This window comes from Aspergillus udagawae (genome assembly GCF_001078395.1).
Source record: "Aspergillus udagawae IFM 46973 DNA, scaffold_9, whole genome shotgun sequence".
Lineage (NCBI taxonomy): Eukaryota > Fungi > Ascomycota > Eurotiomycetes > Eurotiales > Aspergillaceae > Aspergillus > Aspergillus udagawae.
In genome coordinates, this window is record NW_025091272.1 from 709,759 (window position 1) to 734,084 (window position 24,326).

Sequence of the window (24,326 nt, forward strand, 5' to 3'; positions counted from 1 at the left end):
CACATGACTCTATGAACTGGGTATCATTTGAAAATGGGTGAAAAAGCCTGACCGCCACGGTTAAATCCTATTTGAGGGCAGACATTTGCTTTGGTGGTGTGTGCACCGTCGAGCTTGAACCAGCAATAATAAAGTCTAACAATGGTGGCAACTCCCGTCAGAAATGTTAGCGAGCAGCAATCATCGGCTATCGTGGTATGAGGACTATGATTGGCCGAGTCTGACGTGGTTTAGGTATGATCTCCAGACAACCCAGCGGTATCAAGGAAATCGCAAGGCAAGCAGGTAGTCATGAGTATGCATTTCCCTCAGCTTAAGAGTAATTTACTTCTGACTAACCCCAGGGAAGGATTTCTGAATGATCTTGGTAGAGGAAATCGGGATCACGATGCAAAATAAGCAGTGTGGGATTGTTGGCCGTCATTTCTGTCGAATAATAATACCTTAGTTCCAGCCAAGACTATTAATATGGAGCCAGCCAAAAGTCCGCTGCCGCGGGGATCCCCAGCAAATGCATTTTCATTGATTCCCTGCACTAAGCCACACAAATAGCAGTTCGCGCTGGTAACGTGATGATCTCTCTCAACCCAAGAGCGTCGCGATAACTCATATCGTTCAACACTGGTTGGTCCAGCATATTGAGTAGAAACAATTTACTATGATAATCCGACTGAGAGTCATGCAGAGGCCTTACCGGAAGGCCCTCGCTTGACTATTCGAGTCAAATCATCGGCCGTCCCTATCGCTTCATTTCGGGTTGCGGACAATATTCGGTCGTACAAGAAGTCCTGATACCCCTCTGGAGTAGCCCCTCCTCCCTTTACAGGCGAATCATCTGAAGACTGAGTAAGGACTAAGGATTTCCTGTGGTTGCCCATTGTTTGTATTGAAAGTGGCGTTTGTCCACACAAAGGCGTTATTCATTCTTCGGATCGATAGTAGCTAGTGCGAGGGGTCCCAGCCATACCAGACAAAAAATTTCGAAATTTTATTTGTAGGTAGAGAGATAGCTAAGGCAGTTTTCAGTCGGAGCCTCGGCCTCCTATTATTCTGTGATCTCGTCTGGATACTCCATGTATCCGACGTTGATGCTTTACTGAAGGGTGAGGGATCTATATATTCCTCCTATAATGCCATAATTTTCGCACACTTGTCATTCATACGTGTCCTCTGTCCAGCAGAACGGAATTGTAGCTGTATGTATGATACCCAAGTTCCTGTGCGACTATATCAACTCCTCGGATGCCAGAGTACCTCTCGGCCGTTTCAACAACGGAGCATAGCCTCGCACTACATTACTGGATTCCAATTTCGATGAGGCGATCGCCGTCAATAAGCCATCCTATTGAATCTTCAGGGACTTTTTGATTTCTCTGAGAAAGCGGAACAAGGTCGCATGGCGTCTTCCAGGATGAGATGGTGATGACGGGGGGAAGCAACACGAATGCTGCCCTACGTAACAACATTCCAGCCACAACTCTAGACTGAGGCTTTTCCCATCTCTTTCCTTTTCCCATATTTTACCATACCTTTTCCGGATCAACTCCGGGTTTTCATCGATCTTTTACCTATAGCCTTATGTGGTGTACATTGACTATGGTGGATGGGATCCTTCACTCCGTACTATACATAATAACAGGCTCCATAATGCATTACTTCTCTATGGCCCCATGTTCGGATATCACCATAATCGTCATCATCGTTCTTTGCATCGGGTCGCTCGGCCCACAACAGACACACGCACACACACAACCCTTTCGAGTGACTTAAATCAAACAAACCTGGCGGAACCACCCATATAAAACGACTAGACTAGATCTGCCTACATTGAGTAAATTCTCCCGCTAGCACCAATACGTAGATCACCCAACGGGTCAACAGCCGCCTTAACCCTTAAGATTGAGCAAGGGGACCAAGTGATAGTTAGTGTGTGAAATAATAATCGGTCCTGTGTATCTATCGAGTGTCTACTGAAAACCGGCCTGTCTAAGTGTCCTGTGTCTTGGTATGAACGAGGAGACTGGAGAGAGTCAGCAGCCGATTCATGAATGTTCTACTTAGGAACAAAATACCAAGCATAACGGTGCGGCTGGATCAGCCTGCACACTGGAACAATCCAGCTCCTACCTAGGTACCTTAATCTCTTATGCTACACTTTTTTCCATCAAACCAAGTCAAGGAACATCATTGAGGATAGGGAGCCTGATTGCACATCCTGGATTTCAACTCTTCCAAGGGCTCGCCCAAGATTTCCCGCCTTACTCGCTCGCTCTCTTTCGGTTCTCCTTAGCCTTCTTCCTTTTCCCAATCATCCTTGACTAAACACTGTATTCCGTAGTAGTAAATCTCCTCTGGTTCGTCCTTTGGTGGAGGACCCGTCATATTAACATATCGGGACTAGGGGGGCAAAAGGGACGTGGTATGGTCGGGATCCTCTCGTCCTCTAGTTAGACGGATTTCCTGATTCTCATTGCCTTCCATATCTTCTTCCCTCTCTCTTCTCATTATTATTGTCTTCATCGTCACCATCGTCACCATCGTCGTCGTCCTCTCCCAAGCCTCTTGTCCCTTGACTCCACGAACTCATCTGGCCTTCTTCTTATTCCCTTTCCTACCAACTTTACTGTTACCGCATCGGTACCTTGTCATCTTATCTTGCATCTTCCCCGACAACTCTCCTTCGCGACTTTCGGTCTAGGCAGAGTTCTATCCTGGTTTGATTTGATAATCCTTCTTACGGAGTAGACTACTAAACCACTACCCACGACCTACCCAAGTACCAACCCAGGTAAAATCTTCCTCTACTTCTATTCCCTTTTGACTTGGCTTTACCGTTATGGACCTACGTGCATACATACTTTAAATCACCTCCTTCTGGCCCATCTTGCCTCTTCATTGCTCACTCACCCCACGAGTCTTCCCCCCCGACACATACACCTACTTACGGTACCCAAGTGGCTTTGCTTTTGTTTTGCTTCTACCGCCGTCACTTTAACTTTATCCTACAGCAACTTCTCTCTCTCTCTCTCTTTTGCTCTCCCTTTTCTTCTACTACTTCCTCCTCCTCCCTCCCTTCCTTCTCCACCACACAAACCCGGCATCCATTTCAGTCTTTCGGACTTCCTCAACCTTCCCGTCTCCCTTTCATTCCTTCCTCTCATATCTCCATTCATATCCCCCTCGTGGCTTGTCTAACAGTTTCTAAGCGAGGTTTGTCTTCCCTGGAGTCTGGTAGCCTCCCGCCTTGGCCCGATTTTGGAGGGTGTCGATCGTGATCTTCAAGATATCCTGCGTATCTTAGTCTTGTGTCTCCGACTTTTTCTTGACACGCGCGATTGACCCTTTCCACACCCCTGCGGGAACTGGTACCAGCGCCACTTTTCTCGCACCCATCTTCACTTTCCGAGCTTGTTTTGCGTAGGCTTTCGCATCACGGGACTCGACTCACTTCTCCCCCTTGACTTCCGGCTTGCTTTCGCTCGGATGTCTTCAGCTTTCACTCATTCTCTGCAAAACCAAGTTTGATGAGGGATAGTCCTTCCGTCGCGGCCCGTATTTGAACCTTTCAATTTTCTGTGTTCAAGCCAAATTGGGTGTTCTTCAACTTTCACGTCTACCACCTACGCAACACTGGCGGAACGCTGCAGCCACCCAGACTCCGTGTAATTCACCTCAACTCTCTACCGCTCTGAGGGCTGGTCATGGCCTCGGACAGGTCGCCGCCCCAGAAGCGACCGCAACAACAACAACAACAACAACAACAACAACACGTGAAGTCCACCTCACCATCAGATCGCATGCCCACTTCTGGTCAAACATCCCGAAGGGGATCTGCGGATTCTTCCACCGCCCAAGGCAACGCCACCGCGAATGAATCATCATCACAACCCATGACAGCCAGCGCAACTCCTTCAGAGGCTGCGGGTGCGGAGCCGCCCAGCACCTCCGCCACTCCTGCGCCTTATGGCACTCGGTCAAGGGGTCGTAATGCGCCTCGCCCCAACTACGCCGAAGATCGCGACATTGACATGGATCTTGAACTGCTTCCCCCCTCAGCACCCAAATCATCCAAGAAAAGTAGCGGTACAGCTGCCACTAGCGCTACTAATGGTGTCAAACTAGACGGCGAGAAGGCTCCATCATCATCGAATTCTCGAAAGAGCCTAACCGCGGTGAATGGACCTAATGCCGCAGCCGCCAAGGACGCGATTCCTGGCACGTCTTCTTTCTCTGCAAAGCCAGATGATGGAGCCGGATCTTCGAGCTCGTCGAGAAAACGTAAACAACCGGGGAGCTCTACAAACTCGAATTCCAGTAACGGAAATGTGGCCAAAAAAATCTTTACCGCTGCGCCAAGCGCGGACCCCAACCTGCCTGAGTCCAACATGGTCTCTTTCGAGAACAGTGGTGCCTATCTCAAGGATGGCAAATTAGTTGCTGATGACGGCACAACCTTCGCTATTAATGGTAAGTTCATTCGACATACGATGCCTGGTGGGCGGGTTTTGCTAAATTCGTACATTCAGATCATGTTTACCTGATTTGCGAACCTCCTGGAGAGCCGTACTACCTTGCTCGAATCATGGAGTTTCTTCCGTCCAAGGATAAACCCAATGGACCCATTGAAGCGCTGCGAGTTAATTGGTACTATCGACCTCGTGATATTCATCGCATCGTCGCAGACACGAGACTTGTCTTCGCTTCCATGCATTCCGACACGTGTCCGCTCACATCATTGCGTGGAAAATGCCAGATCAAGCATCTGTCGGAAATAGATGATTTCAATGCGTATCGGAAAACCCGGGACTCATTTTGGTACGACAAAATGTTTGACCGGTATATTCATCGCTACTATGAGGTCGTTCCGACGAAGAAGGTGATCAATGTACCGGCCAATGTCAAGAAGGTCCTCGATGAACGTTGGAAGTTCATCCTAGTGGAGATAGGAAAACGGAAAGAACTGTTTAGTGCGGTCAAAACCTGCAAGCGATGCGGTTTGTACGCTGCTAGGTAGGCATTTCTTGATACGAGGCATAAGATCCTTCGAGTTTACCACTAACTCACCTTATAGCAATGACTCGGTTGATTGCGCTGTCTGCCACAATACTTATCACATGTACTGTGTGCGCCCAGTCCTCACCAAGAAACCCGCCCGAGGGTTTGCATGGGCCTGTGCAGCTTGCAGCCGCGCACAGGAAAAGAAACTTGAGGCCCGAAACACGCCCATCATCGGTGAAGCTCCAGCAGAACCGGAGGAAGAAGTTGCCGAAGAAGAAGAGGAGGAGCCGAATGGACTTTCTAACGGTACCAATGTCAGTACGCCTGCTCCGGCGGCGGAGGAACATCCTCGTCCAGCGACGAAGGAACAGATCGCGCAAGCCCGGATGTGGCCCTACCGTTATTTGGGGATTCATTGTCGGGTGGAAGATGCCCTCGATTACGATGACCGCATCTATCCTCGAGCCAGTTCTCGACTGGGACCACGGCATCAAGCGATTGTCAACCCATGGCCTGGCCGTCCCGTCGAGTACGCCAAGCCGATTGATATCAAAAAGAAATATTTGAGTCGCTCTGGCCGCAAAGATTCGAAGCTCTCGAAAGAGGCTCAGGCAGCAATCGAAGCAGCGAAGCAGGAAATTGCAAACCGCCCTAAATGGGTCATGGATGAACCAGTTGGATACGTGCGACGCGGCGAGGACGAACCAGTTCTAATAAACGGCAAGCTTACCCGTACTGCCGAAGTACTGTTTAAGATGCCCACTGCAACGCAGATGCCGAGCCGGGGCGAAGATGATGCGCCTGGAGCGGAACTCAGTCCTGCTGATCGAGAGAAATTTATCGACGAATATATGGAACGGGCCAAGGAAATCGCACCTCAATTAGGAGAGGAGAAGTACGCTACAAATTTCCTGGATAAGGCCTTGGAGCTTCTGTATTCAAACAGTTTTGATGCCGAAGCCGCTCTCGCGAAACTGAAACAGCAAAACAAATACAAGGATCTGAAGGAACCGCATTTGCGCCCAGAGGAAGTGAAGTTGTTCGAACAGGGCGTTGCCAAGTACGGATCAGAGCTGCGCAATGTGACCAAACACGTCGGTACGGTTCCGCATTATCAGATCGTTCGATTCTACTATATGTGGAAGAAGACCCCGCGTGGTCGGCAGATTTGGGGCGGCTACGAGGGCAGAAAAGGCAAAAAAGAAGCCAAACGGCACCATGCCAATTCGAAACTCGTGGATGACGTGGCCGACGACCACGATGATTCGGCCTTCGATAATGAGAAAGCGGCCGAGAAGAAGCGTGGCTTCCAGTGCAAGTTCTGCTCCACGCGGTCTTCGCGGCAGTGGCGACGCGCCCCTGGCGTTCCGCCTGGCACCACGACCCCGAGCGAGCCATCGAAGAAGGACAAGGGCCCACTGCTCACTGTGGCGCTCTGTCTTCGCTGTGCTTTATTGTGGAGGAAGTACGGGATCCAGTGGGAAAGCGTGGATGAAGTTGCAAAGAAGATCGCGCAGAGCGGCAATAAGTCCTGGCGCCGCCGAGTCGACGAGGAATTACTGACGCAGCTCCTGCTCTCGACTGAGACACCGATCAGTATCAACAGTGCCACTGCAGCCACTGCGGCCTCGATCGGTGTGCCGGTCAACGCGAATCCGCAAGTACAGCAACAAGATTCCAACAAGAAGAAGGCAAAGCCCAACGAGAAAGAAAGCACTGCTACACCGGTTCCCACCTCGGTCGAGCCGGCACCGAAAAAGAAGCCACCCCCGGAGAAAGCGCCAGAGCCGCAACCGATCGTTCCGGATCCGCCAAAGGCCAAAACACTTCCCTGCGCCGTTTGCAACAGGCTGGAGCCTTTGGGCGACCAACACCTGTCGTGCCGTGATTGCCGTTTGACCGTTCACCGTAACTGCTATGGAGTCAGTCCATCGCGTAATTGTGCGAAGTGGCTGTGTGATATGTGCTCGAACGACCGCAGTCCCATGATTTCCACATGTTACGAATGCGTTCTGTGCCCTGTGACCTGGACGGAGCATGAACTGATGGAGGCACCAAAGGTATCGCATAAGAAGAAGACGGATCGTGATCGGGAGAAGGAGAGACTGGAGAAGGAGATGGTGCAGGAGGCTATCAAGCTGTATCGGCAACGACAAGAAGCTGTAGGAAAACCAGTTGGTCCACGAGAACCGTTGAAGCGAACTGCCGGTAACAACTGGGTTCATGTCATGTGTGCTGTCTGGACCCCAGAGATCAAGTTTGGCAATGCCAAAGAGCTCGAGCCTGCAGAGGGATTTGGACTTATCGCGGCAGACAGGTACAGGGACGTGTGCAAGCTCTGCAAGACCACCAAAGGTGCATGCGTTACCTGCAGTCACAGCGGCTGCAATGCCCGTTTCCATATCGGTTGTGCTTTTCAGGCAGAGTACACCTTTGGGTTCAACATAACGCCAGTCAAAAGTTCCAGACGGGACACAGTCAGCAGTATACGCCTTGGAGAGGAGGTGGGAGCAGCAACCGCAGGCATCTGGTGTCCACATCACGCTCCTTCATCCGGCCTCCACCAGATTGGTGAGGTGACCGGAGAAGACGGTTTGAATGCACTTCAACAATTCGTTCAGTCGTACAAGCAGGCAGACTTGACCTTGCCTGGGACGGTTCGAAGAGCGGCATATGTACAACAAACGGTGAATACTTCTCAGCAAGCAACGACCGCCGGAAGTCGGCGCGCCTCCGCCATCAACGGCGTTGTCACCGCTGCCACTCAGTCGACACTCACGACGAAAGACAACCAGAAACCCGCCGTGACAGCTCCAGAGCAACATACGGATGAGATGGAGGTTGATTCGGGAAGCCGTGCTCCCCGGCAAGTTTCCACTCCCGAGGTGGAGCGGAAATGCTGTCGTTGCTCTACCTCGTTCAGTCCTCGGTGGTGGCCGATCGACGGTTCGCGGCGAGCTGCTGTCCTTAACAGCAGAGGCTCAAGCATGAATGGAGTTGGAATGAGTTCTGCCAGCCCGCCATTCATTTGCCAGAATCTACCCCAGCATGCTCTACCCAAGCTGAATGGCGATTACACCTCGATCGCGGAGGGGCCACTCTACGAATGCCACAAATGCTATCTGAAAAATGCTACAGCTCAGCCATCTCCGGAGCCTCGACCGTCTCCTTACTCAGCGCAGCGGCCAGTGCTGCCCGCTCCCCGAATCCCCGAATATCATGGGCATCCTTTTGGACCACACGCGCATCCGACTCCCCCTCCGACCAATGCCCTCCCAAGGCCGCTTAGTGGCCCTCTTGCTCATGGCTCTGAGTGGTACCCGGCTCAGGAACAGCGATCGACCGAGCTTGCCGATGGTAAGTTGCGCAACGGCTTACCAGTTCCGGCATACCACGGGGGCCCGCCCCCCGTCCAGACTCATCCGCTTAATGGCTTTCAACATCCGACACCACCTGCTCACCACGCACCTCCCCCACCACCACCACCTCATTATCCCGGCGGTGCGCCTCCACCTCCGCACCAGACGTACACTGTTCATCAAAGCCCGTATGCGCCAGTGTCCATTCCATCACCTCACCCGTCCCATGCACCGGGCCCTCGACCGTACGCATCCTCAGCGTCACCTCCTACGGCACAAGCGACCGTCGTCCGCCACTCTCCTCAACACTCTCTCAGCGCTTTGAACGGAGGCCCGCCTCCGCGAATGTATTCTGTGGATCGCATCCTCAGTGCGCCGACACAATCACCCCCAGTGTCACAAGCACGTATGGATCCCCGGGGGTTATCTCCTCCTGGCAAAATGGAGGACACGCCTCTCAGCGCAGCCGGGGGAGCGATGAGTACTGGCAGGAGTTCGGGCGTCAATGGAACGCACGGAGGATCTGGGGCAAGCGCCAGTCCATCCTTAAAAAATCTTCTTTCCTAGCGTGGGGTATCAGAGTACGGAAAGGGGTGGATTGCGAATGTATGATAGTGTTTATTAATTTTCGTTTTGCTTTTCTGGCATTCAAACTGGGGTTGGGATTTCTTGTCATTATGAGCGCCATTTTCAATTTGTCCATTATTATTCTGCTACTTTCTTGTCCCCCTTTTGAATGCTCGTGCTTCTGGGAGCCATTTATCTACAGGGAAGAGGATTAGAGATTCAGATCATCATCATTTTGGGCTGCATGGGTTGGGGTTCGATTGTTGCAGCTTCCGGCTGTGTATATTGCATTTTAAAGAGACGAACAAGCTTTATTTGATTTAACTCAAAATCAGATTGTGTTCTATTGTTAGTAAGAAGAATGATTTCATGAATTCTTGACTCTGGCCGATCAGGGAGGTCAGCACGGGATACTGTCGCATGTCTGAGAGAACAGCCAAGCAAGGTATTTATATCCCTTGAACCGTTTTGAGTTTCTTTTCCTACTTCCGATCAACACGATTATGTCCATAGATACTGGTAGGCTATTCGGCCGAAAATTGGAATTGGTTTTAAGCGACAGCTCTCTTTTGGTCAAATTATCAGTAGGTACTGTCATTTCATAATGCTCCGTAGGCTGTAGTATATTATATGTTTACGTGATGAGCCCAGGACACGGAGAACCTTGTAGACTGCCCGTCGGAGTACGCAGACGCTAGGGGGAATTCTGGAATCTGGACCGTCTCCAGAGCGGGCCCATAATGTACTCGAGTCAGTGTGTACTCGGTACAGGCTACGGTATCTACGGAGTATCTGTATTTGAGTCTAGTATGTTTGCCATGAAGTGAATCGAATCAAAAGATGGATAGTGTTAGTGTTATCCCTCTGAGGAACCGGTTATCAATAGATCGATCAAGACGATCTTCCAACTTTAACATGAATGTGACCCGGCAGTTGTGTCTGGGTAGTCGCCACATAACATCATCACCGTCCAGTACTTACTCGATATGGAATCTCCGTTGAGTTTGCAAATTGTAGGTAACTTTGATTGAGTTCCTAAGGCACCAAAGATAGGTTCTGTGGCATCACATCACGTCAATGGTCGACTTGCCACTGATCAACTATTACATCTGTGGCCTTGGGTGGTGGTTGTGCGCTTGCGCCCCTGAGGATTGATTAATTTTGATTACTCTCGTAGCCCCTTAGGTCATAGGTGAAGGTTTAAGCTGCATGTACGGAGCACTCTGGACTCTGTGATTACTCTGTCTGTCTTTCAAAGGTTCTTAGGCAGCAAATATCGTTCATGAAAAATGATACCTTATATCTAATATTCTACCTGATGTGGACTTCACGGTTGGGTAAGGTAGGTTTTAATAATGAAGTAGTAGAGAACCTCGGTAACTGTCACTGTAAATTTGGATAGAGGAAATTACGATCCATAAACAGCCATAAATACCCACAAAGGATACAACCTGATTTGCTCAGCCAGCATTCTAGAAAACGCGCGAGTGCCCGTCGTCGATGAGATTGGACGGTTTGCAATGATTAGGCGTTGTGGCCTCTCCACTTTCCCCACTTACTTTATCTTGAAATTTTCTTTTCTTTTCCTCTCAGGTGTCTAGTACAGTACCTAGGTAGAATCTGGATGGTATTGGGTGTGTTTTATTACTGATGAAGAGATGCGTGAGGTGGAATACTGCGCAAAAATTGCAATGCGACAGTCTGCCTATTTGAGCTGAGCTTGATTCAGTGCCTAAGCTACCTTAAAATATTGCCCTAGATACGCTGTACTACCAACTCGGAATGTTTCTAGATGGATTTCTTGCATCGTTCTCCTTGCCCTTGCTTTTTTCTCTGCAGGTGATTTGTCTGATGTTGGTCCGAAGTTGAGCTCAGCACGTTCATGATATCCAAGCATATTAAGCCAAGAGTAGACTACTCTCTTATCTCAGGCTCTCTATTACCGTCATCTATTTGGTACAATTGTGCAGTGGGCACTGCTAAATATGCCTGGTTCTCATTATCTGTAAGGTACCTTAGCAACTCTTTACTAAGATGATCACTGTAATACCTTACGAGTAACTTTGTATTACCTTACCGACTCGGTAAGGATCGGCCCCATCGCCGAGTCTCTGACGACGCCCGCACCCGCTGTGCCGCGACCTTCTGGAAGACTGGAAGAAAAACCCAAGAAGAATCCTCATCCTGCAGAGTACGACCATCTACAATACTACCCTAATAATAGTTGGATGTAGTAGATGCTACTAATAATAATGCGTAGATACATAGATATTATTGTCTAGTCGATCTTAATTCTAATTTGAACCTCTCGTTAGCTCTAGTTGTCTTTACCTCAGTCGTCTGTAAGGTAGACCCTCATAGGCTCTGTGGTCTGGTTGCTCTACCTCATTCCTCTCCTCTCGTCTCCTCCTCCACTTGGACCCTCCCTGAGATCGACTTCTTTTTGCCCTGTCCCATTATTCACTTCTCCTCCTGCTCCATCAGCCTCAGTGTATCTAGGCACTGTCAATCTCCATCATCGTCATCCCATACCTTTTCTTTTTTTTTTTTTTTTTTTTTTTCCTCATAATTTTTTCCCTCTACTTTTTTTGTGGTCTTTTCGACCTCTCATTCCCTACGCCTCACCACCGACTACAACGGAGTAGACACACACCATCGCGTTTCCTTTTCCTCCTTTCCCACCAACTTAACCTCATTCCACTAGTGGTTATCCTCCTCCCTTGTCCCGTTACATCAACGTCAATCTTCACCAAGGAAATCCGACTCGTGCGACAATTCCGTCTTTGTCCTCCCCGATAAACAAGATCTGGTTGTTCCAGTTGCTTTCTCCATTGCCTCTGTCCACCTGCGTGCCGTCTCTATTCCGCCTGGCCCTCTCGGAGGCCCATCATGGCATCCTGAGAAACCCCCCCCCGATCCAGGACCTCGAATCTCGCGTCCGCTTCGGCTAGGCGTTTCTTGACAACGTTGCGATTCCGATTCTTCGCTTTCTAGTGGAATATCGACCGACGTGTATCTAAGACGGCCTTTTGCGAAAATCACTGCGGCAATTGGTGCTCCCTCCCGACCGTTTCACCTCGCCGCCACGACTGCTGTTCTGTTCGATCGATTGATCTTTTGCGATCCGTCGCAGCATATCGCGTTATATACATCTCTCGTTCTCTTTCCTTTCAGGAGCTTTATATTATCTACGATTCAAAAGTGAGTGTACTGTGACGTGCGTGCGGATTTGGTGATTGCGGCCAGTGCCGGTTCTTTTGAATTGAGGATCAACAGTGCGCTACTGTAGGGCTGGACTGGACTCTCGATTGTCTCAGAACGAGACATCTAGGTAAGGGACTGCTGTCTTGCCTCCCCCGCAGGACAACAGTCGAAGTCCAACCTGCTGTAGGAATCTGCAGCGAACAAACTCATTGTTCGGGATTGCGCTGCTGGTGTGGATCGTCATTCGTTTATTCCCTCATCGTTCTCTGGTTGCAGGACCCTTGCTTTTGACTCCTTTCGCTTGCATACACAGTCACTTTCGGATCATGGTGACCATGAGCGCTAATGCCATTTCTACAGAGTTTCTAGAATCCTTATCTAAACCGAGTCTCTCGTTACAACGTTGCGCCCCGCTCCCGTACAGCAGCACTTCTGTCGGCCGCTCCTTTTTTCCCTTCTACCGGACTCACGCCCGACGATCTTGGTGTCCGCATACCATATGAAAACGAGGCCAGACTGGGCATCTCTTCTTTTCTTCTACCGTTCTTTCTTCCTCTTTTCCTCAGATCTTTGTGAGCCTTCTTTCTGAGCCCAGAATCTCCTGGCTATGGGCGTACCCAATCCGGCCGATACTATGGATCGTGTCGAATGCTGCGCAGTATATATCGATGATCGCGTGCAAGAGGAACGATGGGTGGACCGGGATTCGTTTGGCTCGACAACCCTCGCTCCCCGCAGCGACACCGTTGGTGACGATGAACCTGAATCGTTGCGGACGGATGTGGCGCTTTTGTTGGAAGTGTGTAAACAAAGTATGCATTGCCCTCCGCTCCATCGCTTCCACGGATGCTAACTGAATCGCAGTATACCTCTGCCATGTTGGGACATCTCTCGCCGCTAAACTCGCCGAGCTCTCCGATAGTGCCAGCAGTAAATGCACGCCTATTTTCGCGTTCTTCGACATTGAACTTGGTCGCAGCGAGGACTCCGTCCGGGATCGTCGTAAAGCCAGTCGTGCTTCATGGCCGGACGCGGGCCCTCCATCTCCAACATCTATCCATCGCACCTTCACCTTCTCCGCTCAATCTGACTCCTCCTACGGCTTGCAGTTGCTTTCAGGGGTATCTGCAGACATTCAAGTCTCCGAGATCCCAAACCTGGTCATACCGATTGCAGTCTTACGCCACTCGCACGCGCCCAATGAACCAACCAGCGATCCGACAGCACAGCCGTCTGCCACTCCCCTTTCTGATCCACAGCAGATTTCCAAATGCATAGATGCAGGCGCGGTCGACGTTCTCTCGACACCACTGGACAGGGCAAGAGTGCAGGGCTTGATAGTCCATGCCTATCGGGTGCACAAGTCGGCGCGCAAGGAACAATCTCGCTTCCTCGCCAGGAAAAAGTCGCGGAAACAGTCGTGGGTGGGCGTGCACGATGAGCAGCCGTATGCCTACTTGAGAGAGGCAATGTAAGTGCAATTCGCATAATGCGGCAGCGCAGTGCTAATTTATTCTCCTAGGGTATCCAAACTCATGAAGGGTATTTGTAACCCCGAGGAAGTCATTGAAGAGTTCCAGGACAGGTGTGTTTGCCTCTACCTTCGAATTCTTACCCACCAGCTAACATGTAAAAGGGACTTGGATGTGAGTCCAGAGCGGCAGGAAGTTGTGAGGAGGTTCATCGGGAAGTGGAACTTCACGGCTCATGAATTCTCCGAAGACGAACTCGTGTTTGGGGCCTGCGAGATGCTTCAGCATGCTTTCACTCTGCCCAACTTAGATGAATGGCGATTGACACCCTGTAAGTGATTTGTGGTTTTTGATACTCTTAAAGGACTTGACTTACACAGTACCGTTTTCTTTCGTAGGTGAGCTTCGAACTTTCCTGCTCGCCTGCCGCGCATCGTACAATTCATTTGTCCTCTACCATAATTTCCGACATGCCATTGATGTGCTGCAATCAGTGTTTTGCTTCCTGGTGCATATTGGTGCATTGCCCCCATATGGCTCTGTTGGGCCCAGTCTTGATTCGCCATCCTCCATTGCATCTCTCTTGACACCGTTCGACACTCTAACCCTGCTTATTTCGGCAATCGGCCACGACGTTGGTCATCCTGGAGTCAACAATTTCTTCTTGGTGAAGCTCAACGCTCCGTTAGCGCAACTATACAATGATAATTCAGTCTTGGAGGCCTTTCACTGCGCTGCATTCTCTCAGATCCTGCGGCGCCACTGGCCTGCGGCTTTCAAGGACAGACAACTTCGGAAACTGCTCATCAGTTCGATTCTGGCAACCGACATGGGCGTACATCAGAAGTTTATGGAACGGCTGGGGTCTCTGCAGGAGAAGTTCTACGCGAATGGCAAGTCTGTCGATGGCTGGAAGCCGCAGGATATTGAAATCTACAAAACGCTTGTCTGTGGCCTTTTGATCAAATGTGCTGACATCAGCAATGTGGCACGGCCGTGGGATATCGCCGAAAAATGGACCAAGATTCTACAGGAAGAATTTGCCAATCAGGGAGAGATGGAGCGAGAGGTAGGCATGGAAACTGCTTTGTTTGGTGGTCCACCGGAGCTAGGAAACGTCTACAAGCTCGCCACCGGTCAGATCGGGTTCATGTCTATCTTCGCTCTCCCTCTCTTCGAGGGCGTTTCGGACCTTCTGCCTGAGCTGCGATTCACAGTCGAGCACATCCGGACCAACCAGACTCGCTGGCACTTTCTGGCCGACATGGAGAAAAGGAAGCAGTCGTTGCTAGACCCGCGTTTCGAGGGCGGCCTTTCCCCTCGCTCGCAGAGCCCGGCCGCGAGTTTCAAAGGTCTGCGTCCACCGTTGAATGAGAGCTCTGCTAGGTCGGCGCTTGACCCTGAGAACCCTGCGACGCAGGGACGCGAAGCCACCGGCGACTACTTTGGGACGATTGAATCATCTCCGAGTGATTACAATGAGAACACCATCAGTCCTGTCGTGTCGCCAGACACCCCAGGCCCATCGATGGATATCACAGGCAGTCCGATGCCATCCGTACCTTCTCGAAAATCCTCCACTGCGGTTCCTGACGTCGCGATGATCTCGGTACCCGGCACGTCTCCTGAGACGAATGGATCGGAGCAAGCTGGAGATTTCGGAGGGCAACCTGGCAAAAATTTCAGGCGCTCTTCGATTGACGCTGTTCCTGCTGCCGTCATCTTTGCCAACACGTCCGATGACCCGAATCGCTTCAACTCCCATCACACCAGTGGTGAATCCACTGAAAGAGAAGTAGAGCGACCGAGCAGTTCTCGGCAGGGACCGCAGGGGCACCGTCGCCATCATGCCAACACGAACTCGACCGGACGCGGCTCAGGCGCACCGAACTCGCAGCGCAACAGTTGCACGCGCACGCACAGCTTGAGCACATATAGTAATACCATGACGCCCATTTCCCCGGCCACCAATGCTACCAGTTTCGTCACTGTCGACAGCGGGGACGAAAAGGGCCATTCTCGGGAACACATCAGAGATGAGCATGACGAGTCGGACGGTGCACGGCCCGGTTCATCGAAACAGTACTCCGCCGGTGAAGGGCCGTCCGAGGCTGACACCCATTTCAGCGATACCAACACCTCTCATTCACACATGGATGACGGGAGGAAGAGTCCTATCGCCACTTCCGTAGTGGGGAACGGGTCCAACAGCCCCGCGCATTCTCCAACGACAACACCGAGCGTCAAGAATGAGGGGCATCCCCCTTGGGATGACCCAACGGCTGGTGAGCAGCCTCCACGCAGGCTGCCGAAACGGCGGAGTCGTCTTCGCTTGGCGTTCTGGAAGCGCAAACCGCATCATTCGCATCACCATGAGCTGAGCGGGGAGACTTGAGCTTTCCTTTTCCATCTCGCTTCACCTTCTCCTGGCCTAATGTTGCTTTCTTGGTGATTTTGTCTCAAGGTGTTTGGCTCCTGGCGATACATGGTTGGGACCCGAAATGGAGGAATGATGAAGGACTCACGAATTGGTATATCCGCTGACGAACTTGTGCTTACGATGGATTGTATGATTTTACGACTAGGCTTGGACGCTCGGTCAGCTCTACACTCAATCACACATGCATTTATTCGATGGTCAGGCAATTTGCCTTGCCGTCCTCGCTTTAGTACTGCCGAGTGAGTTGGAAGTGCCCCTTCCGGCTATCAAGTCTCGTTCCTTCTTTGCTGCCTTTCTTCACCATCTATATTCTTTCCTTTCTTTTCTTTCTCATTTTCTTCCTTATTTGCTGGATTTTCTGTGGGCGATCATGATTGATTCCCAATGATGCAACGCAGACCGGTTGGGATCAGGAAATCAAATTAGAAACGGGGCGTGGGTTGGCGTTTGGAGGATCCAGAGTTCTCCCCATGCGTGGACTGAACTGTATCATTTTTCTTGTTTTTGTGACATCCTCTTCGATTTCTTTTTTGCGGTTGTTGATTCATATCACCATATCACGATTCATATCGACACGGTTAGCCAACCTGCTGTTCACTTGTCATGCTAGATTCGGCGAGTCTCGTTCAAAGTATTGAAGTCCATCTTCTGTCCTGTCATTCTGGCAAGCTCAAGATTGATCTTGATATATAGAGTTGAATATAGGACTTCGTCTATCATATCGGGAGCATCACTAAGCCTGGCAATCCTCACACTTGTCCTTTTCCTTCTCTTGACTCCCTCTTTGATTACCTCCACTCTCCTGCCTCAAGGCCCGATCCGTATGCCCCAAATCCCTCTGTGGATCAACCACATTTCTCACCCGGCTTTTGAGCACCTTGACCTCTATCCAGCATCAGCCCATCTCAATTCCAGTAACCAAACGAAGCCACATCCCCATTTTCCCTAAAAGAAAGAAAGAGAGAAAGAAAGAAAGTAACATACCAGGAAACCCCCCGTCAACCCTCCGATCCCAGAGCACACTCTCCCGCACCCCCGTCTCAGATGCAGACGCAGACGTAATACTCACAATGAACGTCCCGCCTGTGCACGGCACGAGGGCTACCTCGCCAAGGCTCGTCGAGAACGTAGAGAGGAGTTCCTGGGCGAACTTTCCGCAACCACGTTAGCAATAGCAATAGCATTTGTTTTGTATCATGTACTGATACTGGTCCTGGTTCCGATGAGGGGGAAAGGGCAGCGGGACGTACATAAGCGGCTCGGAGCATCCATTTACATTGCGTGCAGTATCTGATGGTGATTCGGGGGAGGTTTGTAGTTGTGGTTGCTGTTGTGGTGGTGGGGGGATTTGTATTTGTGCCTGTGCTTGAGGTCGAGGTTGGTGGATGTTGTTCGATGGGCGGGGTTGGCTCGGTCATTTTCAGGTTCACTGTATCCACTATGTACCAGGGATCGCGTTGGTGAACTTTGTATAGTTGGACTACGTTGTTATTTGTGTTATTGAGACTGGAGGGCCGTTGAGACGAAGGTGGTGAGGTGGTTGATGATGTCAGCGAGTGGGCGGATTTCTCAAGGTCGGGCTTGGTTATATAAGGATGGTTAAGATGAAATACAGTAGTGGGATGCGACTAGGCATTAGACTGGTAAGGTAAGACATTGATTGCTGTATTAGAGCTGGAAACCAGCGATTTCTACTTTACAAGATGCTGGGACTTTGCTCTCAGCCTCAACAGCCGAGGAATGTGCTTTTCGAACCCATGAAACACCATCCGTACCAATCACTCACTCACTGCAGACAAAGGAAATATGGCAGAATCACAATCACTCGAATTCGGAGACGACGAAGACCAACGTAGATAGAAGAGGAAGTTTTAGAAGAGAGAAAATAGAGAATATAGAATAGAAGAAGATAAAGTCGAGTCGGCGCATCCTCAAGTGCACCACGGATAGCTGGACGCTGATATCAATGATCATCCCAGGAACGATGTGATGTGATGCGATGCGACGCATGCTTCGTTCAGTGGTCGGCCTCCCGGAATCTCTGCAAGACCAGCGCGCGTTCTTCCAGTCGACCCGTCATAGCCGCAGAATTGCCCACAGACACAGCCGTCACGATTACAAGGTTTCATTGTTCGATGGATGAGGTGATTTTCAATTATCGTCGTGATGATAGAAAGCGGGAAGCCATGTCGAATCCCGAGAGTCCAAATATGATGTCAAAAGTATTAGGCGAAAGGAAGAGAGAAATGGGGCGGGAAAATCATGCCGATAGGGAATAGAAGATCGCGAACAACAGCTTTAAAATCAAGTCGAGCCGTCTTCGATTTCGGAAAAAATAAAAGCATTCAGTGTCATGACACCATTACATGACCGTGCAGCAGCCTCCTTGTTGTTGAGGAGCATACGGATCCTCGCGCTTGTCAACCTGGGTTTGTGTCAGCACTCCGCCTCCTGATCACCTTTCTTCACATCGAGGTCAATCGCATACCTGGCCCCATACAGATGGTACCATAAAATCACGAGTATTGTTGCAGTAGTTGATCAACCTGGTCAGAGAACGGTTTGTGAGTATTCGGGTCAAGTCCGCACAGCGGTCGGCAACTGGATCACAACGATCCCATCGCTCATCATAGATGGATCGACAGAGACGATGACGGTTGCAAAAGGCAATTGGAATCGGACACTTACGACATGGCAGCCTCGGACACCTTCACTCGAGGACGATCCAGATCCTCCTTTAAGCGAGCATTGAGCTCTGTCAAGCGACGATATTTGAGATCGGCCACACTCTGCTTCTTGTTCTTGACATCTCCCCCCGATCGCAGCTCGTAGGCAGGCATTTTCGATTCGGTTTTCTGTGATCACCGAGAGTCGAAGAAGTGAAGAGGACAATTGTAGATAATTCCCTACACGCGACAACGGGGTAGGGAGACCGTGGCGAGTTGCTGAGCCCTGATGGGTAGGTAGTCTGTCTGGGTTGAGGAGAAGCTTTGGCGCGCTGAACCGGGAGAGTAAGGGGAATCCGGAAAAAGCGGGCGGAGTGACCACAAAAAAGGGAGGGGATTACTGAACAGTCAACAGTCGACACAGAAAGAGTGAGAGGGCGAGAGGATCAGCGGTAGGAAACGAATGGATTTAGTGGGGAAATTAAGGAAAGGAAAATAAAATAAAAAAAGAGTAGAGGAAGAGTAGTAGAGTATCAGAAGAAAAGAAGGAAGACAAAGAAGAAATGGAGGGAGAAAATGAGACCCTACTATTGGAGAGGGAGCGACGGGGGGAGGACTATTATGATTATTACTAGCAGTCTAGCACGAGCAGGACAAGACACCAGAGTGAGAGTAGATAAGTAATAACTACTAATAATGAAAAGGTCAAGCCAAGTCCACTCTCGCAGGAACTGGACAGTTTCCGACTGTGTGGGAAAAAGGCGATGGACTGATCGTACTGACTCCAAAGTAGACAAGTGAAACCCCCCTGAGAGCACTGGTGCGGTGCTACGGACGATGGTCTTATTTAAACTTTGAACAGTCTGGACGGATGGGGCTTAATCTTGGGGGTTTTTCTTCTGGTAAAAGCGACGGTATCAGAAAGATTGGGCATTTGAGGATCCTTGAAACAGGTTAAGAATGAGTATCATTTTAAGTCTACATACATCCATCTATGATTTGATGCTTTTCGATGTATGGAATCTCCATGTTGAAGTATCTCACGTGGACCCCTCATCAGCGGCTGGAATGTAAGAATGTATCAGAGCTGTCCCAAACTTACCTTACAGTACACTCGGTACCTATCTGAGGTACAGTATCTAATCACGTGATCTAAACGCATCTCAGCCGGCGGCGTCTACTCTGCATTTCAACGATGCACATGCTGATTGGCTCTGGAGATTGATCGGAAGTCCGGAGTAGAGTAGATATCCAAGTTCGAACACATATGTAATCGGTATTGTGGTAGAAGCTGAGATCTCATACGATCGTCCAGGTTGCTCTCGGTCCACAAGCAGTTCAGGAGCCAGTCGACTCGTCAGTAGCAATTCGAGGGAAATCAGGACGGACCTAGCAAAGAAACCAATTCTTTCACCTATGGATTGATATTCAATCATACAAGATGAGCATCTTCAGCATATTATGTACGTGTACGTTCTATTATTACTCAAGAGGGGGAGTATACCTTCTATTGTCCGCTCGATCACGTGATCTGCGGTCGCTTATCCCAATGTGGGAACGCAGTTGGACCTGTTTTTTTCGTGATTCTCCCACAACGACGCCGCCGCCGCCCTCACTTTCTTTCTGGCCGACCGTCGCGTGGCAGCATCATCAAGAAAAGGGCCGTTTTTACACTGTTGAACAGTGTTGCCCGCCTGTCGTTGTGCGATTTGCCATTTTTCGCCTCGACATCTCTCCAGCCTTGATCCGAGAATCCTCTCTGTGTCAACGATTTTCACCAGTGTCATCTTGAAAACCCACAGGGTCTATCGCCCACCATGCCGCCTCCACCCCATATCAAGCCGGAAAATGTCCTGAAAGTGAGTGGTGATCATGAAAAATATCATCGGTAGGATTCTACAATTCAGAGACTGGTAACTGACCTCGTGATTCTCTCACTACAGCGGGCTCAGGAACTTATCGCCGTGGGCCAGGCTCCCGCCGCCCTCAATGTCCTCCACGAACATGTCACCTCTAAGAGGACGCGCAGCAGTCCGATCGCCTCTCTCGAACCTGTCATGCTCCTTTTCGTTGAATTGTGCGTCGATCTTCGCAAAGGAAAGGCTGCCAAGGATGGTCTCTACCAATACAAAAACATCGCCCAGAACACCAATGTGGGAACCATCGAGGTAGGCAAAGGAACTTTGATTTGTGGTATGATTTGCAGGGGCTGATATATGTGCTGCGAATAGGTCGTCCTCAAGAAGTTCATCGAACTCGCCGAGAAGAAGGTGACCGAGGCCCAGGCCAAAGCCGACGAGATCCAGTCCTCTCTGGAGTCCGCTGCCCCATCGTCCAACGTTGAGGATCTGGAAGCGATCGAGACCCCCGAGACCATTTTGCTTGCTACTGTTTCTGGCGAACAATCCCGCGACCGAACCGACCGCGCTGTTGTCACTCCATGGCTGAAGTTCCTTTGGGAGACCTACCGTACCGTCCTGGAGATCTTGAAGAACAATGCTCGCCTTGAGGTCATGTATCAGACTACCGCCCTGCAAGCCTTCCAGTTTTGCCTCAAGTACACCCGCAAGACCGAGTTCCGCCGTCTTTGCGAGCTGCTTCGTAACCACGTCCAGAACGCCGCCAAGTACTCCGCTCAGATGCACGCTATCAACCTCAGCGATCCCGACACTCTGCAGCGCCACCTGGATACCCGTTTCCAGCAGCTGAATGTTGCTGTGGAGCTGGAGCTGTGGCAGGAGGCTTTCCGCAGCATTGAGGACATTCACACTCTCCTCAGCCTTAGCAAGCGCCCCGCCAAGAACGTCATGATGGCCAATTACTACGAGAAGCTTGCGCGGATCTTCCTCGTCAGCGAGAACTACCTTTTCCATGCTGCCGCCTGGAACCGCTACTACAACCTTCTCCGCCAGTCCGCCGCTGCTCTCTCTGCAGGCCAGGGCACCAAGAAGGAGAACCCATCGGTGACTGAGGCTGACATGACCAAGGCCGCTTCCTTTGTCCTTCTGTCTGCTTTGTCGATCCCCGTCATCAGCACCTCTCGCTCTCGAGGCGCCTTGGTTGATGTTGATGAGGTCCGCAAGAACAAGAATACCCGGCTGACCAACCTGCTCGGTATGGCTCAGCCACCCAGCCGTGCGGTGCTCTTCCGGGATGCCCTGAACAAGGGCCTGCTCAAGCGTGCTCGTCCTGAAATCCGGGACCTCTACAACATCTTGGAGGTTGACTTCCACCCTCTCTCCATCTGCAAGAAGATCACCCCTATCCTCAAGCAGATCGGTGCCGATCCCGAGATGGAGAAGTACGTCCTGCCCCTGCAGCAGGTCATCCTCACCCGTCTCTTCCAGCAGCTGTCCCAGGTTTACGAGTCCGTCGAACTCAAGTTTGTCTACGAGCTTGCTCAGTTCCCCGATCCATTCCAGATCACCCCGTCCATGATCGAGAAATTCATCATGAACGGATGCAAGAAGGGCGATCTCTCTATCCGCGTCGACCACACCTCTGGTGTTCTGACCTTCGACACCGATATCTTCTCTTCCGCCAAGGCTCTGCATCCCGGCAGCGCCGCCGGTTCCGCCGAGAGCGAGGTCGGCTCGGTGCAGCGTCTGCAGAACACCCCTGCTGAGATCGCCCGCCTCCAGCTCACCCGTCTCGCCAAGACCCTCCACGTCACATGCATGTACGTCGATCCTTCTTATAACGAGGCCCGTATGCAGGCCAAGAAGGCCGCCCAGGCTCGCGCTGAGGCTGGTGCCGCCAAGGAGCACGAGGAGACCCTTGCCCGCCGTGTCCTCATCGACAAGAAGAAGGAAGCTGCCACCGATGCTCTGCAGCGCAAGCAGAGAGAGGAGGAGACCCGTAAACGTATCCGTACTCAGCAGCTGCAAGAAGCTGAGAAGCAAAGACTACTTGACGAGCAACGGGAACGCGAGAAGAAGCGTCTGAAGGATGAGCAGGACCGTATCCGCCAGCAGGAGCTCAAGAAGCAGCTGGAGGAGCTCAAGAGTGGTGTCAAGGGCATCGACATCAGCGAGATCGACCTGGAGGACATGGATGCCAATCGGCTGCGCGCCATCAAGCTTGCCCAGCTCGAGAAGGAGAAGAACGAGCTCAATGAGCGCATCCGCACCACTGCCAAGCGTATCGATCACCTGGAGCGGGCCTTCCGTCGCGAGGAGTTGAAGCACATTTCCGAAGACTATGAAGCCCAGAAGAAGCGTGACATGGAGCTTTACGAGGCCATCAAGGCCGAGACTCTCAAGGAAGCCGAAGAGAAGCACAAGGAGGCGGTTGCTCTCAAGCACCGTCTCAGCCGCCTTGTTCCCGTCTTCAGCAGCTTCCGCAAGGAGGTGTCGGAGAAGCGCCACGAGGAGTTTGAGAAGCGCCGCAAGGCCGCCGAGCGGGAGTTCGAGGCTAAGAAGAAGCAGCGTGTCAAGGAAGTTCAGGAGCGCCGCCGTCGCGAGAGGGCCGAGCGTGAAGCGGAAGAGCGCCGTATTAAGGAGGAGGAAGAGCGGGCCAAACGCGAGGAGGAGGAGCGTATCGCCAAGGAGGAGGAGCGCAGACGCGTCTTGGCTGAAGAGAAAGCCAAGCGTGAGGAAGAGAGAAAGTCAGTTTCTCCCCAGTTCTATAAAATTTATTCCAATGATATTAACTTACGATACAGGAGACTCGACGAGATTGCTCTACGGCAGAAGCAGCGTGAGGAGGAAGCCGAGGCTCGCCGTGCGGCTAGAAAGTCTGGCCTCGCAGAACCTCCCGCCCGTGCTGCTGAGCCGGAACGCCCCGCGGAGCGGACAGCTCCTCGCCTTAACCTCGCATCTCGTACTGGCGGTGCTCCCAGCTGGAGAGAGCGCCAGGCTACCAAGGAGGCTACCGGCGCTGCCCCTGCCGCCGAGCCTACTCCCGCCGCCGCACCTGCTCCTACAGCTGAGGCACCTAAGGAAGAGGTCCAGCTCCCCCGCAGAACCGGCGGATACGTGCCCCCTCACCTCCGCTCTGGAGCCAGCGCAGCTCCCGCTGCTCCTCCTTCGAACGGTCCTGCCCCCGAGAAATACGTTCCCCGTCACATGCGCGAATCCAGCTCCTCCCAACCACCCGCCCGCACACAGACTCCCCCCACCGCCGCCAGCTCCGACAAGCCCGAGGGTGCCCCCGCTCCTCAGAAGTGGGTCCCCCGGTGGAAGCAACAGCAGCAGTAGAGCTAGAGCGATCAAGCAAGCCCTTGTCTGTTGAATCTTCAAAAAGAAAAATTTGAACGCAAAAAAGTTTCCGTCTGCTGAAACGTGAAGGGTGTATGATTCGTGTCCGTTTTGGAGGACTCATACCCCTCATTTGCATTCTCTTACTCACTCTCTCTCTTTTAATTCTAACGGTGTCTCTGCTACCTTGTCTGGTTGTTCTTCTCATGTTTCATGAATCTAGAGAGTGGGGACCCACCCCTTTCTTCTCTGGGTAGCCATCATGTCTGTTGTTGACTGCATTTTTGTCCCATAAATGAAGTCCAGGTTTTCCCGTCTATATCTTACGTCAGACGACTTTTGTTGGATGAATAATGCAGGAAGAATATGATTTTTCACTACTTTATTTCTCTTTTATGTGGTCCTAACTGTAGCTCGTGTTC

General features: G+C 51.2%; 4 protein-coding genes across 4 annotated transcripts; 3 read left to right on the forward strand and 1 right to left on the reverse strand.

Annotated features, from left to right (window-relative positions):
- Positions 1-3,701: 3,701 nt before the first annotated feature.
- Aud_010491 (DNA-binding E3 ubiquitin-protein ligase SNT2) lies at positions 3,702-8,924 on the forward strand (the record flags this gene model as incomplete). The annotated part of the gene is made up of 3 exons (XM_043295331.1): positions 3,702-4,467; positions 4,527-5,010; positions 5,072-8,924. 3 exons carry the CDS (start codon positions 3,702-3,704, stop codon positions 8,922-8,924), a joined length of 5,103 nt encoding a protein of 1,700 aa, XP_043151266.1.
- Positions 8,925-12,735: 3,811 nt separating this feature from the next.
- On the forward strand, positions 12,736-15,995 carry pdeB (3',5'-cyclic-nucleotide phosphodiesterase PDE2; the record flags this gene model as incomplete). Its single annotated transcript, XM_043295332.1, has 5 exons — positions 12,736-12,940; positions 12,993-13,599; positions 13,651-13,713; positions 13,765-13,931; positions 13,999-15,995. 5 exons carry the CDS (start codon positions 12,736-12,738, stop codon positions 15,993-15,995), a joined length of 3,039 nt encoding a protein of 1,012 aa, XP_043151267.1.
- A 2,407-nt stretch (positions 15,996-18,402) lies between these two features.
- On the reverse strand, positions 18,403-18,880 carry Aud_010493 (guanine nucleotide-binding protein subunit gamma; the record flags this gene model as incomplete). Its single annotated transcript, XM_043295333.1, has 3 exons — positions 18,403-18,465; positions 18,529-18,586; positions 18,729-18,880. 3 exons carry the CDS (start codon positions 18,878-18,880, stop codon positions 18,403-18,405), a joined length of 273 nt encoding a protein of 90 aa, XP_043151268.1.
- Positions 18,881-20,523: 1,643 nt separating this feature from the next.
- On the forward strand, positions 20,524-23,904 carry tif32 (putative eukaryotic translation initiation factor 3 subunit EifCa; the record flags this gene model as incomplete). The annotated part of the gene is made up of 4 exons (XM_043295334.1): positions 20,524-20,565; positions 20,650-20,874; positions 20,938-23,312; positions 23,370-23,904. The coding sequence occupies 4 exons, from the start codon at positions 20,524-20,526 to the stop codon at positions 23,902-23,904; spliced, it is 3,177 nt and encodes a 1,058-aa protein (XP_043151269.1).
- Between the last annotated feature and the right edge of the window lie 422 nt (positions 23,905-24,326).